The sequence below is a fragment of the Cyprinus carpio genome, chromosome B8 (genome assembly GCF_018340385.1).
Source record: "Cyprinus carpio isolate SPL01 chromosome B8, ASM1834038v1, whole genome shotgun sequence".
NCBI lineage: Eukaryota > Metazoa > Chordata > Actinopteri > Cypriniformes > Cyprinidae > Cyprinus > Cyprinus carpio.
The window spans coordinates 6,799,934-6,814,939 of record NC_056604.1 but is presented as its reverse complement, the minus strand read 5'-3'; the positions used below and the strand labels follow the sequence as shown (position 1 = coordinate 6,814,939).

The window sequence follows — 15,006 nt, the reverse complement described above, 5'->3', positions numbered from 1 at the left end:
CCTCCTCTTCTGTTTCTCTCACTGTCGCTGTCTCAATCTCACTCATTTTGCCTCTTCTCTCTCAGGCATATTTTCTCTTTCTCCTCTTTGTCTTTTCTCTTTAACCTGTTTTGACAGGCTGAGATTAGTGTTTCACAGATTCATTTAATCACATCTGAATAAAATCTTTTTTTCCATTCAACCACAGTAAAATTTCCAGAAACTGTTTGTCAGCTAATTTAGTAAATCTAATCTAATCCGGATACAATATATTATTTTACAAATAACCTAACTGTCCCATATACTCCACTGCACCCCCTTGTTGTAAATGTAAACTTTTAGTCAACTTTGTAGCTAAACAGTGTGTAAGCTGATTCAAATTTGTAATAGTTAATGCTTGCTAGAAAAACCATGAAAGAAAAGAAAATGCCACCCACTTTCACTGCAAACAAAAATTATGTAGGATTCATTTGACTTAGAATTTCTAGTAAATATCAGAGTTAATTACAAAGAAATGGCAAATAACATTGAGATTTAAAAAAAAAAAAAAACTCTGTACTCTGGTCTAAAAGCAAAGACACAACCATGCAAAGAATAAATTTAAAAAATATATATATATATATATCTTGAGGAATTAAGTAAAGGATTAAAATGGATTTAAAGGAAAGGAACAATAACAAATAACTTTTTGAAATTAATTTGAACTATTTTGAACTAATTGCATTTTAAAATACAAAATAGTAGTGCATGTGTGCATAATATGTTGAAAACAAAATGTTTCTCGTCTCGCCACATTCAGCTACGAGTTTCATGAATCATGTAAATGTTTCATCCAATATTCAAACCAAAAACAGTGTAGTTTGCATCACAGGATATTACTGTTGTTTGTTCTACATTTCTATCATAAAACATAAAACAGTCAAGATATGAAATATTTAGCTACTTGGATCTTTAGCCTTATTTAGCTGGTTACTTAACTCACACTCTTTCAGGCATAAAACTGAAGCGTCACACTGTAAATCTCACTGTGAAACTAAAAAATTAAAGCCTTCATTCTATAATATAATACTAAACTTCTTAATCCTTTCTCCTTTCATTCTCTCTCTCTCTCTCTCTCTCGGCGCGGTGGATGTGGCTGTGTATGGTGTAGCTGTAGTGGTGCAGTCCAGTAGATGTTGATGGTGGTCCTCAGCTGGTGCTGTGTTTCGACGCATGCATGCTTGCCCTGTCTCTGTGTGTGTGCCAGTCTTAGGGGGTCCAATTCTCCATAAAGTTCAAGCCTTCGGTTTCTGACGGTTGAACTTAAGCTTTTTAAATTGTGTTTGTGCCTGTTTTTTTTTTTTTCTTCTCTACTTTTATCTTCTTAAGTGTTTTATTTCTTTTGGAAAATATATGCATGGTCTTGTGTCTACACATCCCCCCTAAGCTATTCTTTTCAATTGTTTACACTGTTTTAGATTATTTTGTTGAGTCTCTGAATGATTGCTATCCAGGGTCCAATATTAACAATCACCAAGGCCACATGCAGGAAAAAAAACTGGCTTTGGTGAGTGAATAAGGTTACTTGCCTGTTGGCTGGTAATTAATGGGTTAAGTTCATAAAACATGCTGGATTTAAGTTATTTATTTGTGATTCAAAGACAAATAAATGCTTATGTAACCCATATTACTAAGATTTCTCTTTTTTTCTAGTACTATCTGTTTTATACATCTTGCACCAAAATAAAAGAAACCAAATCACAACTGTTCTTTGTAGTTTTTACAATGATCTGCCCTTTCTGTCAATATAAAATTGGGGGGGGTGGCGGGGAGGATAGCTCAATAATTCCATTGTCATAGGAAGGAAAATGTATTTTGAATAAAAATATCACAAAATAGAGTCAGTTGTTAATTTTGGACCCTGTCAATATCATTCTGATTTCATTTTTGATGTTAAACACAAGTATTTACCTCATTCAGGATAAATTTGGGCTGCTCTTCAATAATAGGTTCTGAATGTGACGAATATCGTCATGTCGGTTCATGAAGAAACACTACAGCAGAGCTGAAATGTCTGTGTTTTTCTGTATATTGTGCTTTTGAACTTGCTGGATCCCTTCCTTCGAAGACCTCATTAACATAAAACTGCCAAATCGAGTGTGAAAGGCTTGTGACTTTTTTGCAAATGCTAACCTGTATAATAGACATTGAGTTGAGTTTTATTTCAGTTCAATGCAAATCATTCATATTGTAAAAGTCAAAATTGTATGTCTGTCAAACTGGGCAGTTTTTATGTAGAAGTTTAACAAATTAAAGGTCATTTTAAAATGGTTCTATCTGTCCTGTTTATCGTCTTAATTTGCATGTTACTTAACCTGTGTATGTACTTCTACTACTGTATATCATAGTTTGATTCACCCTGTGAACAGTGTTTTTTTCTTTTATTTATTTTGCTATCTTAACTGTTATATGTGTTTTATTATTTGTATTAGCCAGTGGTGTTAACTAAAACTATTGAAAAATGTTTGAATATTAACTATATATTGAACCGTTAAAAATTGTAATTGAAATAAATCTGAAATAGATATAAGATGGTAAAATTTTAATGAAAATTAGAAATTTTTATGAAGTGGAATAACTTTGAGCACTAAAATTACTAAAACCAAAAATGAAAGTAAGCTAAATAAAAATATTTAAAAAAACGACTTGAATGAATGGACTTAAAATTACTAAAATTCAATCTATAATAAAAACTAACAATATAAATTAAAGAAAAAATAAAATATTATAAAAGTATAAAATAACAAACATAAATAATACTAATTGACTCTTGAAAATAAAGGTGCTTAAAAGGTTCTTCACAGTGATGCCATAGAAGAACCATTTTTGGCTCCACAAAGAATCATTCAGTTAAAGAGCACCTCTTTCTTACCTTTTTATAATCTGAAGAACCTTATTTCACCACAAAGAACCTTTTGTGTAACAGAAATGTTCTTCAGATGTTAAAGGTTCTTTATAGAACCATTTACACAAAAAGGTTCTTCTATGGCAGCTGTATTTTTAAGAGTGTACAAGCATTATTTTTAGCCTACTGTCTGCAATCCTTTCAAAAACAGACCTGCTACTCATTTTCAGGTCATGACCCACCAGTTTAGAACTGCTGTTGGCAAATGTGACCACAAGGGGGCGTCAGATCCCAAATCAAGTTTAATCAAATTCCTAAATGTGTTACTGTTTATTGTAAAATGTGACATTTGACTGGAAATGTGGCGTCAAATTGCAGATACAAGGATGGCTGATGCTATTTTCCTTTCTGAATTTCTTCAGAAAATGTCATTTTGAGCTCTTCAAGTGAACGCATTGCTAAAGTCTAGGAATGTTAACTTGTTTTAAAACGTACAAATAATGAATGCTAAAACATGACAAATGCCACAATACGTTCCATATAAGCAAGAACAGAGATAATAGATGAGTAGATGAGATGTTGTGGGACAACAGCAAGAATGTACACTCTTAAAAATGCTAGGTTAAAAACAACCCAGCGCTGGGTAAAATATGGACAAACCCAGCGACTGGGTTGTTTTGACCCAGCGGTTGGGTTACTGCCCAGAAGGCTGAGTTAAACATTTAACCCAGCTGTTGGTTGAAAACAACCCAATCACTGGGTTTGTCCATATTTTACCCAGCACTGGGTTTTTTTTAACCCAGCATTTTTTAGGGTTTTTTTAAGGGTCTGTTCTGATGGTCTGTTAGATTATTGCACCAATGCAAGGTTTAAAAAAAAAAACAGTATGCATGTTATCCAGTATGGCGACTGTGCTGGAAGTACAACTGAAGATGGAAGAACAACTTAAACTGAGAGCAAGAAGAGCTGTGTGATAAAACAGCCATTAATTTGATTGGATTGGTTGCAAAACACATAACATAAAATCTCAGGAGATCTCAGCCTCTTCTCACAGTTGTGAAGAAACCCTTGTACACTGTGTAACAGGTCATATCCTCAATCATCCAGCGCGGGAACGTAGCTTGCTAAGCAGTGTTTTGCCTGAGCGCTCTAACAGGAACCCAGAGCTTCAGAAGAATGGCTTCCTCTCACTACTAAAAACGTACTCGGCCGGTGGTCAAAGCTCAAAGTAGAGGGGGCTTCAGGGGGAAGAGGGGGTGTGATTGGTTCAGCAGGTGAGGGCTGGGAATGCCAGATAAAGAACAGAATTTCTTGCATCACTTCCGCTGTTTGTTCTTCTCTCTATTTCTAAGCGATGGAATGCTTTGCCATTCAGGAGGCGAGGAATTCAAAACAAGTTCATTAAGTTTGAATAGCGTCTTCTTTTTAAAGCCGAGTTTGAGCACCCCACCCAAATATCACAAAGGCCTTTCCACAATACACATCCTTCAGTGTCCAGGAACTGACTTCCTGTCCTGAAACCCCTCTTCATTTGAACATATCTGCAGCAGACTGTTTGTCAGTGATGTGTTGGTGCCATACCGACGGGAAGAACTAATGCTTGTTCTTGTTGTGGGATTTTTTCACATCTACTGTAAATAGGTGGGGTGGGTAACAGCAAATGGCACTGCCAAGTGGCCAAATCCAAACTTATAGTAGCCATATTGAGGATAAATATATAGATACTCGGCGCCCCCTGCTGTTAGGGAGGAAAAAGTACTATTTTGTAATGAAATACTAGCATTTCTAATGAATTATTTAATTTTTTTAATTGAAAAAAAAAAATACTATGTGAAAGAGTATTGTTAATTAAAGATTGTCAGTTAAAACTATTAAAAATTGTTTTTGTTGATTAAAACTGTAGATGAAAAACTATTACTGAATAACTGAATATAATAATTCTATTCTATTTTATTCTATAACTGAATAAAATAAGTTTAAACTGAATTACTAAAATTGAAACTGAAATAAAAAACCTCAATAGAAATATTTAAACTAAAATGAAAATATTAAACTAAAAGCTCACTGAAAATGTTAATACAATAGTAAATAAATCATACTAAAATTCTCAATATCACCAGGTAACAAATAACTCATAAATTAAGGAATTATTAATTAACATTAAATTAACTAATATAAGTGTATCCAGCTTTATATAGTAGCATATTTCAGCTGCTTGATGTATCATCATAAAATGTGAATTACAGGCTTACTATACAGTAGCCCAGCTCTAACCGGCTAAATGACTATAAGGCATGAAGATATTATAAACAAATGAATATGATTTTCTGTAAAGCTACTTTGAAACAGTGTGTATTGTGACTATTTAAATAAATAAAAAGATTGATGTGAACCAGTGTGCTTTACAGTAAACATTCCAAACAGTAACACTCTTTATTCTTGTCATTACATGCATGTTTAATTTCATGATTGGCATATCTGAAATACAAAAGGTTATTTTACATTTTGAATCCAATTTCATCTTAACTCTTGTCAGTCTGACTGAATAATTCAAAAACTGAAGATGGTTAAAAGATTAAAAGATAGTTAAAAGCATGAATTATACTACTTATGATTCATTTCTCACAATGGAAATGAAAAACCGAATACAATGCATTGTGGGATATGGTACCCAGCACAGAGTGCTCTTTTTTAGTTATAGGTCGTCCAGGTATATGCACACAGAACATTTGCAGAGGCCTGCTACACACATTATAGCTATTCTATAGCCTACTGTACTAAGTATGGCAGCATGCTATTCCATAAAGATAAAATAATAACTGACAGATGTTCCAACCGAAATGACAAGTCAGAATTCTTTGTTTTTATTTGTTTTCTTCCTTTTCAGTGTCTGGGGTCTTAAGTGTTGCTGTGTTTTGTTTTAGCTGCTGTTTGTGTCATATTTATTTTTTAGTACTTTGGGTCTAGTTTTAAGTGCTTTATAAATAAATGCATTATCTTTTCTCAGAACTAACTTTACTTTTCCGTGTCCTTTTTTTAATGTTTAATCAGCAGGTTCACACGTGATGACTGACAACTATAAAGTGTTCAAATACTTGCCTTCATTATGTACGGGATTGTTGATGAAAAAACGAACAAACTAACTTGCAAAATGTTTCGCTATAAAAATAGTTTGATATTTTGTTATCTATTGCATGGAAGTCTATTTTAAGCCTAATTTAAGTGTCCACATACTTTGGGCGCCTATTTAGGGTGTTAAAAGTTTTAAGGAAAGGGTTTGTATTTGAGAAATAATGTTCGACCCTGCCCACGGAAGTGTTTCAGAACAGCCATTCCAGAGCAATGTGGGATCTACTTTCGATGAAATGTAAGGAACATGCCATTGTGCTTTAGAGGTCTTTAAGTGAAACACTGATTTTTCTCCCGCCACTTTGGTTTTGGCACCATTTTGTCTTTCTAAAATCTGTCACTCACTGCTGACGCAGATCCTTTTCCTGAGCAGCTGAGATTTTTATTGTTCGGATGAAGCAGACCCTGCTATCTTCATCCACCAGCAGCTTCCTGTTTCCTCCAGAACTGGAAATGCTGCATTTCTCTGCTAACCTTCAGGCATAAATTAAAACCCTTTGGCCACTTGTTTTTACTTTATTTACAATGGGTTTCTTTGTGTTCATGTTTTGTGGTATTTTATTAAATGGATATATACCATCCTGACTTCTGATTTAAAACTGAATATAAAAATAAAGCTAAATATAAATAAAGCAAATTTAAAATGAACATTGAAAATATAAAAATAAAACCAATTCAAAAAATTAATAAATACTATAATGTGCATTTGTTTTTGGAGGACGGCTTTTCGTTTTCCATATTTTAACAGACCCAAGCATAAAATGTGCTTTGTAAAATTCATAGCTTATTTTTCTTAAGTGTGCCTAATTTTCCACTTCAAAAGCATGCTAAATTCTTCTCAGAGTTCACTGACAGACTCCAGCGGTTCTAGAAGGATGGAGTTTGTTCTTTACAGCAGTTTTATCAGCTCCAAACACACACAGGAATTCCGGTTTGGGGAATGACCATCCTGATTCCTCACTTCCACAGGAAGGTTCAATAAAAAGAACCTCTAACACGACAAAAGCATTTCATTTCTCACTCGTCCAGACAGAGCTGTATAGGCAACAATGACCACATCACTGAAGTCCTGTTCCTGGAGCTCAAACCTTCATCTATGGACCTCCTCGTGTCTCAGGCTCACCAGCTGGACCAGCACATATTCGGAAACAGATCCATAATTTTCAGGTAGAGTTTATAGAACTATAGAACTTTTTTTTTTCAAGGATTTTGGGTCACACTTTACATTACATGCTACTTTGGGATTCTAATGAATTGGAATGAATTAATTACACCAAGTTATTGGTGATATTTTAGTTAATTACAGTAATATTTAATATATATACTGACACTGCAATGATAAATATTGTGGTATTTTTCAGTTGGCCATTGGCTTTACTCCCAAAGTTGTCCTAATGCATAATCTAGATGTCTTGTTGGCAGTATAATGCTATCATTATGTGAGACTTTCCCTTTTTCATTAGATCACATGATTGATCGAATGAAATCACATGATCACATTAATAAATCATTTTTTTTTATAAATTATACAAAAAAAATAGAGCATATTTATTAAAAAAAAATAAAAATTTAACCTTTTAGAAACAGTTTTTTGTCATTTTTAATCCCACTACGTCAGCTGACCACGCTATATAAAACTGCGCCCTCTATTGGCAAATTGTAGTATTAAGCAGGGCGTTGAACTGTTTAATGATTTGTTTCCTGATTGTGTTTATCTTCGTATAGAATGGTTTGTGTGCTGCACGTTTAAAATCGTTTTGTGACCTTTATTAGACTGGAACTTTTCGATGTCATTTCTGAGAGAGAAGTCTCTGTTAATTAGTCTAACAATACTGCATTGTTTGAAGTATTACATCATGTTTTTCTACTCCATCACTGCAGCAATGGATGGATTTAACCTCTCATGATTAATGGGGCACCTCTGAGGGCCACTTATGAAGAAAAGTGAAGACTTCTTAAGTCTGCAGAAGGTAAAGTATGCAAAATAGTAGCAAATCACAAATATGTTCACATTCTGCATGTTTTAAAACCAGATACTCCGTTTAATTTTACAAAATCGTGCCTTGATGAGAAGAAAGGAGCCCTTTTTATCTGCTTCACAGTCCATTATTACTTTTGGTACGCGCTAGGCCAGACTCAAACTCGTACCGTGAGTAATAATGCACTGTGGCAGTGTGTTTATCAGCGTGGAGAAACTCAAAACAGGTTTGGAAGCAAATGAACGAATAGGAAACATTTCAATATGTTTCCCTTGCATAAATGCACACTTTACACTTGCATAAAAACCCAACCATGAGGGGCCCTCTGATCTGACATCTGTATTGTTTTCATTTTAGGTTTGAAATGAAATAAACTGCATACAATCCAAGGAGTGGAAATTCTGGATGACAACTGTTCATTACATTTCTGTATGCAGCATTTAAAACAGTCAAGTGGTTGGAAAATTGCTGAAATTAAGAGTTTGCCTGGCTGTAAATCTGGGTTTTACTATTATTTTCTATATATATAAGACAACTGCTCTTGTAGAAGTGGTTGCATGATGTACAGTATAGGCCTACTGATAAATAAATAAATTTATGAATAATTTATTTTGTAAAGAATAAAAATGGTTGAATCAGTTGTTCTTTCATTGTCTATGGTGGACGTCTGACAAACATGCTCAAACTTCAGTGTGCATTGAAATCTATTTGCTTTTGTAATAAAAATAATTTCATCAGTGCAATACAGTTGGGGGTAATGCAAGTAACACAAGTTAGGTAATCAAATTACTTTTGACAAGTGACTCAAGTAACATATTACATTTTAATTTAAAAGAAAATATCAGTTACTTTTTCAAATAAGTATGCCAGTTACTCTTTGTTTTCCCATTTAGGCTGTTGACTGACAGCTCTGGTGTTGCCAGGTTGAGAGAAGTCAGGAGTAAGTGCAGAGGCGCTGTGTGAACATGATGTTACTGTATTCTAGACATTTACTTTTCTCACTTGCACAAAAACAGATTCAGTATTCCTCAAAATTAATAAAAGCAGTGAAATGCAAACTCAGACTATGACACAAACCTGCGATAGGTGTTAAATAAAACAAATATCCTTTATGTACAGGCTATCTCATTTTATTAAGCTGTGTCTTTGCAATGGACCTTTGATGATCCAATTCAACCGTGCTAATAAGCAGAAATGACTTTAGATAAACAACGTATTTCATTTTTAAAAATGCGTTTATCTATTTTTTTTTTATCTACTGTACTGTGAATTTGCCATAAAAATTGAATTTGTAGGCCTATATAAAAAAAAAAAAAAAAAAAATAGCCCAGCCCACATTACTTTCAATAAAAAGTAGCCTAAAAAAGTAACACAATTACTTACTTTTTTATGGAGTTACACAATATTGTGAAATATTACCTTTTTTTGTATTATTATTAAAAAACTTTCCCTACAGCTGGTGCAATTCTATGCAATTGATGCAGATATATTAAGAAAATGTAATGCGTAAATCATGTTTTAATGTGTTTATTATTATTATTACTATTAATGTAGTTCAGGTATTGGATTCAGTCTTGAACTTGGTGTATTTTCTTATGAAACGGTAAGTTTAAACTGTAATGACACTATAGATATATATAGGCCTACGTAGATGCCTCATTAGCAACTGTTTTTATGGGCCACGATATGTAAGGCGCCATCCGCCATTTTTGGAACGTCCTGCTTGGAAGTTGCTGATTTTTCAAAGAACCTTTAACAGAAGTCATCGGAAGTTTTCCGAGCATCTTCTGAAAAGTGGTATGTACAAGGAATAATGGCTTTAACACGGCGCTGAACAAGAGTCGACTCACTGGACCCAATGAAACCACTGCGTTTCACCACAGTTTTCATTATTTATACCACACGGATGGGAAATCGCAGTAAAATTACATCTCTTTTTTTGTATATAATAAACCAGTCAAGCTAATACTAATAAAGTTTTGATTGTCAGGGCTTTGTTATTGGGTTGTTACAAGGATAGTTACTTTACCCTCATGTTGTTTCAAATTCAAACGTGTATGCCTTCTGCGAAACAAGACATATTTTGACCATTGTCCATACAAAATCAGTGGGCTCCAATGTTGTTTGGTTCCCAACCGTCTTTGTAAATGACATTAGGGTGAGTAAATGGTAACCAAATTTAAATTTGTGGGTGAACTATCCTTTATATTTGAGAAAAATTGATACCTTCAGCCCCTATAGACCACTGGATGATGGATTCCAACCTGTTGGATTAATAAAAGCACACAACTAAGTCAGTAATGTCAATATAGTTTATTTTATTTGGTGTAGTAGAGTGAAATTCCACAGTAGACCTGAACGTAAATGTCCAGGGAATATTCTCTGGGCTTGTGACCCTCACACACAGTGGAAGCCATTAAAATATAATCCACAAGTTTTAGAAGCACTTTGAACCAATATGTGGAGGTAAAGCGGACCAATGTACAATCAAGCTCGTTAAAAACATAATGCGGTGGGGTTGAAATAAGACAAACCGTGACCACAGCAATTTCAATCACTCAAACCAATCAGCATCAACCTGATTGGTGAAGCGTCCCTTTGGAAACTCGTCAGTCGTTGCTGTCGCTACACTGAGGATACGGGCGGACGGTATTAAGGGTTTTGGTGTTGACGTTTCCCTGTTTTTCCTTGGAGCTGTAAGCAGCAAAAATATTGTCCAGAGGGCTGGATTGTCAAGTCCACAAACCTCCAACGTTATTCGGAAAGTAAAAGGCACTTCAAAACGTTGTAACAAAATCCAGTGTATTGTCTCACATCATATACACACATGATCAGAAATGAAGGAATGCAAAGATAGTATAAACCTTGAAGAGAGTGACATTTCAAAAGAGTTTTGCTTCATCAGGCTTATAAAAAGAAAGTAACAAAAAGCTGGTCTGTAGCACATGACAGGTTTAAGGTTTTCATGGAGCGAAGAGAGAGAGAGAGAAGTTTCTGTTGCGTTGCAAAAACTTAAAAAATTGCATAGGCAAGAAAACATGATTCTCTGATCACAAGAAGGGAAACAAAACTAATGCAGATATATATAAATAAAATAATAAGATTCTATCCTCGTGGACAGAATGTTGAACTTCTCTGAAGTGAAAAAGACAAATATATGCATGGGAAACTTAAAAGCAAATGGGACTTCCAAGTCAGCAGCAGTTTTGGTGCAGGGCGGCGCCCCGGTGGAATGGTGAAGCTGTGCGGTGAGCCGAAGCAGAGCAACTCTACAGCTCAGTGTCCTGATACTTTTGTGTGGTGGTGTAATAGCCGCGCTTGGTCTGCTCCGCCAGCTGATGTCGAAACTCCTCTCCGGGCTCCTCGCTGAGGCCGAGCGGGCGGCTCTCTGAGTATGGCAGCTTGCAAGGAGGCGTCTGGGGCTCTGGTCGCGCACTGGAGCTGGACGCAAAGCAAACGCAGCAAGATCAGGGAAAGATTGTGTGCACATTTATCCTGCTAATTTTTGCGGATAAAATCCAGACAGTTCAATAGGAATGCACATGATTGGGATTTTCACATAACAGCGTGTCCTAACTACACGCGACGCAATGCCGCAACACGCGAGAAAAGGTATCTTTTCCATGTTAATCAGAGTTTTTGTCCTAACTAGCTGCGACGGCCACACACAAAATTTCTAATTTAGAGATGCTTTCTATTTCGCGACGTTGCAGCTGATACAACAACATACAGTAGAAACTATATGACAGTAGATAATCTCAGGTTATGTGCTTTATTCAAAGTTAAACGTCTCTAAATTTAAATATAATTCTAAAACGGATAGTTCCGGTCCTTGATTCTGATTGGTTGAACCGGGTCGAAGCTGTTGTAAATTACACTACAAACATACACCTTTGTTTACTTCTGTGTGTTGCTAGCGCAAACACTTTGTTGGAACCACAACTGTTACTGAGGAACTACATTGTTTGGTGGAAGAATACCGTTTATATTTAGATCTTTACTCTTTATTTGCTCCGTTTTATTCTGTGAAACCTTACTACGTATATGGAATAACCGTTTTATTAAAGCAATAAGCCCTGTGAAGCTGTGATTTACAGTGAATTTATAACAGCTAAAGGGGTTTAAGGGGCTAAGGGGCTTTGCATCGTGCCTAACAATGCCCCTTAGCTGTTATAAATTAGATGTAAACCACAGCTTCTTGGGGCTTATTGCTTTATTTTGTGCAACTTAATAGCCATACTGAAAGCAACAATAGATAGTTTACCTCAGATCTTAAAGACTGAAATTAAAGCAAAGATGACTGTTAAAACTGTGGACTTACTGAGAACCAACGAGTGTATTCCATGACCAAGATGTTATCAGTCACTCAGTATGTACATTTAATGATGTTAAAAAGGTTTAATATTTATGAATTAGATTATAAACGTATCCATTTCGTTGCAAGAGCAGTGTGCTTGAACAGAGAGCACGCCCACACATGCTTCTGACTGGCTGTGATATTTGATTGATTCTGTCACTTCGCAGTGTTTGTCACTTCCAAATTGCTTGTCGCTGGAATCTTGTCGCGTCGTGTGTGGTTAGAACACTGTGTAAGATTTCACAAGTCTGAGTTGTGAAAAGCTGCTTGGTTTGAAAGTAACTTCTGTGTGAGCTGTGCTTCATACATCACTACATTATTGACAAAATACCTTTGTTTATGTGACCACACCTTCAGATCAAATCCAGACTCTTACCCGATAGGTTGTGGCCTACTGTGGTCCAGTTTCTGAGATTTCATGGGGACGGCATAAATGTCTGGATGTTTCTGTGCAATCTCCAACTGAAAACAGACAGATCAAACACATTAGAATTGCACAAATATTTAGGGTTAGGATTAGGATTAGGACTAGAAAATGAAATAATCAGAACTATGATTTGCCACATACAACTGGTATTTATAATGTGAAATTAGTAATAATTATTAGTAAATATTCAAGAATAAAAATATTGTAAATATTAAAAAAAAGAAATATTATAAATATTAAAAAAATTTTATAATATAAAATTTATAAATACAATAAAAATATTGTACCATAAAGATCAACATTCCAATTTTCCAGTTGTAAATAAAATGACTTCTTAAATTGAAATGAATTTTTACAATAAAAAAGTTTTACAGTACATAAATATATTGTTCCAAAGCATCTACAGACAACAGAAAAATATAGAGGATAAAAGGAAATAATCAATGAAACAATGAATTCAAATAAAATAATCTACCTCTACTGACTTTTTCACAAAAAATGAAAAACAAATTTATGATGTGCTTCTTTTGCAGTAAATGTAGATCAAATTTATTTCTGACTGATTAGAAAACATGTAGGTCAAGTACATTTCAGATAGGGACAAGTTACTGGTTGACAAATACAAGGGAGGAAGAGTTATGAATTGTCATTTTGTTGTGTCATTGTTCATGCAAAGCCTAAAGATGGTGAACACTCACCCTGGCGTTCTGGGCCTCTTGGATCTCCAGGACTCTCTGTGTCCGGGCCAAGTGATCCATCTGCTCAAATGCCTTCACTTTGCCCAGGAAAGTCCTCTGAGAGGGATCGTCAGGGCTGTGCTCCAGAGGTTTGCTGTCCCGTGCCGGGGGGCTGTTTACGAGGCCTCTGGAGCTGCGGGACACGCAGGTAGGTTTGAGAGCTTTGGGGGGAGGCAGGGGTTTGGTTTTTGCAGGAGAGTCCTGGCTGCGCGGGTGCTCGCTGCTCACGGGACTGCTTGAACGAGAGTCGTAGTTTCGAGAGGGGTCGTACTGCCCCCGCGACGCCTCCACTTGAGACAGCATTTTTACCTGAAAGACAAATGAATATGAAGGAGAACAGCACTACCGAACTGAATCACAGGGTTTCCTACTACACTTCTCTTCCTAAAACACAGGTAAAGGCCAGCCCTGGATTATATCATCACCACTGCATTTTTCACACTGAGCTCCATGATTCCAAACACAACACTACCTACTAGTAAAATCTCAAACACTAACTAATTGCTCCAGTTTTTCTATAAACACTGACAAAATACTAAAAACTACCAGAAACACTTTATAAATAAGGTGCATTTCTTTGACATACATTAATGCATCAGGAAGCATGAAACAGTTATACTACACTAAAACTAACCTATTAAACTTTTAATTGCAATAAAGTGGAAATAAAATAAAATATAAATATTACTTGAAAAACCAAAATGTAAAAAATAAATTTTAAAATGTTTCCTTGGCAATTAACTGAAAAAAATAAATAAATAAGTTTAATTAACTAAAATTACTAAAACTGATATAAAAATGAGAGCTAAATAGAAATAGAAATAGAAATGTTTAAAAACATAAAAAAAAAAAATTAAGGTAACAAAAGCACATAATGATTAAAATTTAAATTAAAATCAAAACGAAAAAGTATAAAAATAAATCTAATTACAAATTTAAAAAAAATACCACATTAATATGTAAATAATACTAAATATCCTTAAATTCAACAATAAGCAACAATTATTTATCTAGGTTATCTATGCTGTTAATTTCTACATATATTAATACATTTTTAACATATTTGAAGTTAAATCAGGAGTTAAGGCCTGTTCACACCAAGGACGATAACTATAAAGATAACGGTAAAGATATAGTTCTAAAAATTGTTCTCAATATTTAAGAACAGCAGAGACCGCAATAAGGAGAAAGGCACAAAGAAACTATATCATTGAAATCACTTTCAGAACAATTTTTGACACCCAATCAGAATCCATCCTGCTATAACGAGCTTGAGAATTTAAAGCAGCCGACGAGTGTGCCCTTTCAATAAACAAACAACGGGTGTGAACGCTAATATCGTTATAACTACATTTATAGTTATCCCTCTTAGTGTGAATGGGCTTTAATGTATTTTGAAAATATATGAATTAATAATAATATAATAAATATATAATAGGCCTATAATAAAAATTGACACTAAACTAGATTTAAAAAGAACCTTCTAAAAATACATTTTAAATTAACTCTTGTAA

General features: G+C 34.7%; 1 protein-coding gene and 1 long non-coding RNA gene across 2 annotated transcripts in view; one reads left to right on the top strand and one right to left on the bottom strand.

Annotated features, from left to right (window-relative positions):
- Positions 1 to 7,003: 7,003 nt before the first annotated feature.
- LOC109073302 lies at positions 7,004 to 8,609 on the top strand. Its single transcript, XR_002014843.2, has 3 exons — positions 7,004 to 7,159; positions 7,874 to 7,962; positions 8,329 to 8,609. It is a non-coding gene; the product is annotated as an uncharacterized LOC109073302 (long non-coding RNA).
- Positions 8,610 to 10,269: 1,660 nt separating this feature from the next.
- Positions 10,270 to 15,006, bottom strand: part of LOC109107960 (tight junction protein ZO-2-like) — a 78,887-nt gene continuing 74,150 nt past the window's right edge. Inside the window, exons 21-23 of the mRNA XM_042729411.1 lie at positions 13,454 to 13,762; positions 12,705 to 12,790; positions 10,270 to 11,412 (exon numbers count right to left, since the gene is read on the bottom strand). Of these exons, the coding sequence (XP_042585345.1) occupies positions 11,241 to 11,412; positions 12,705 to 12,790; positions 13,454 to 13,762 (567 nt within the window). The 3' untranslated portion in view covers positions 10,270 to 11,240. The remainder of the gene's footprint in view (positions 11,413 to 12,704; positions 12,791 to 13,453; positions 13,763 to 15,006) is intronic.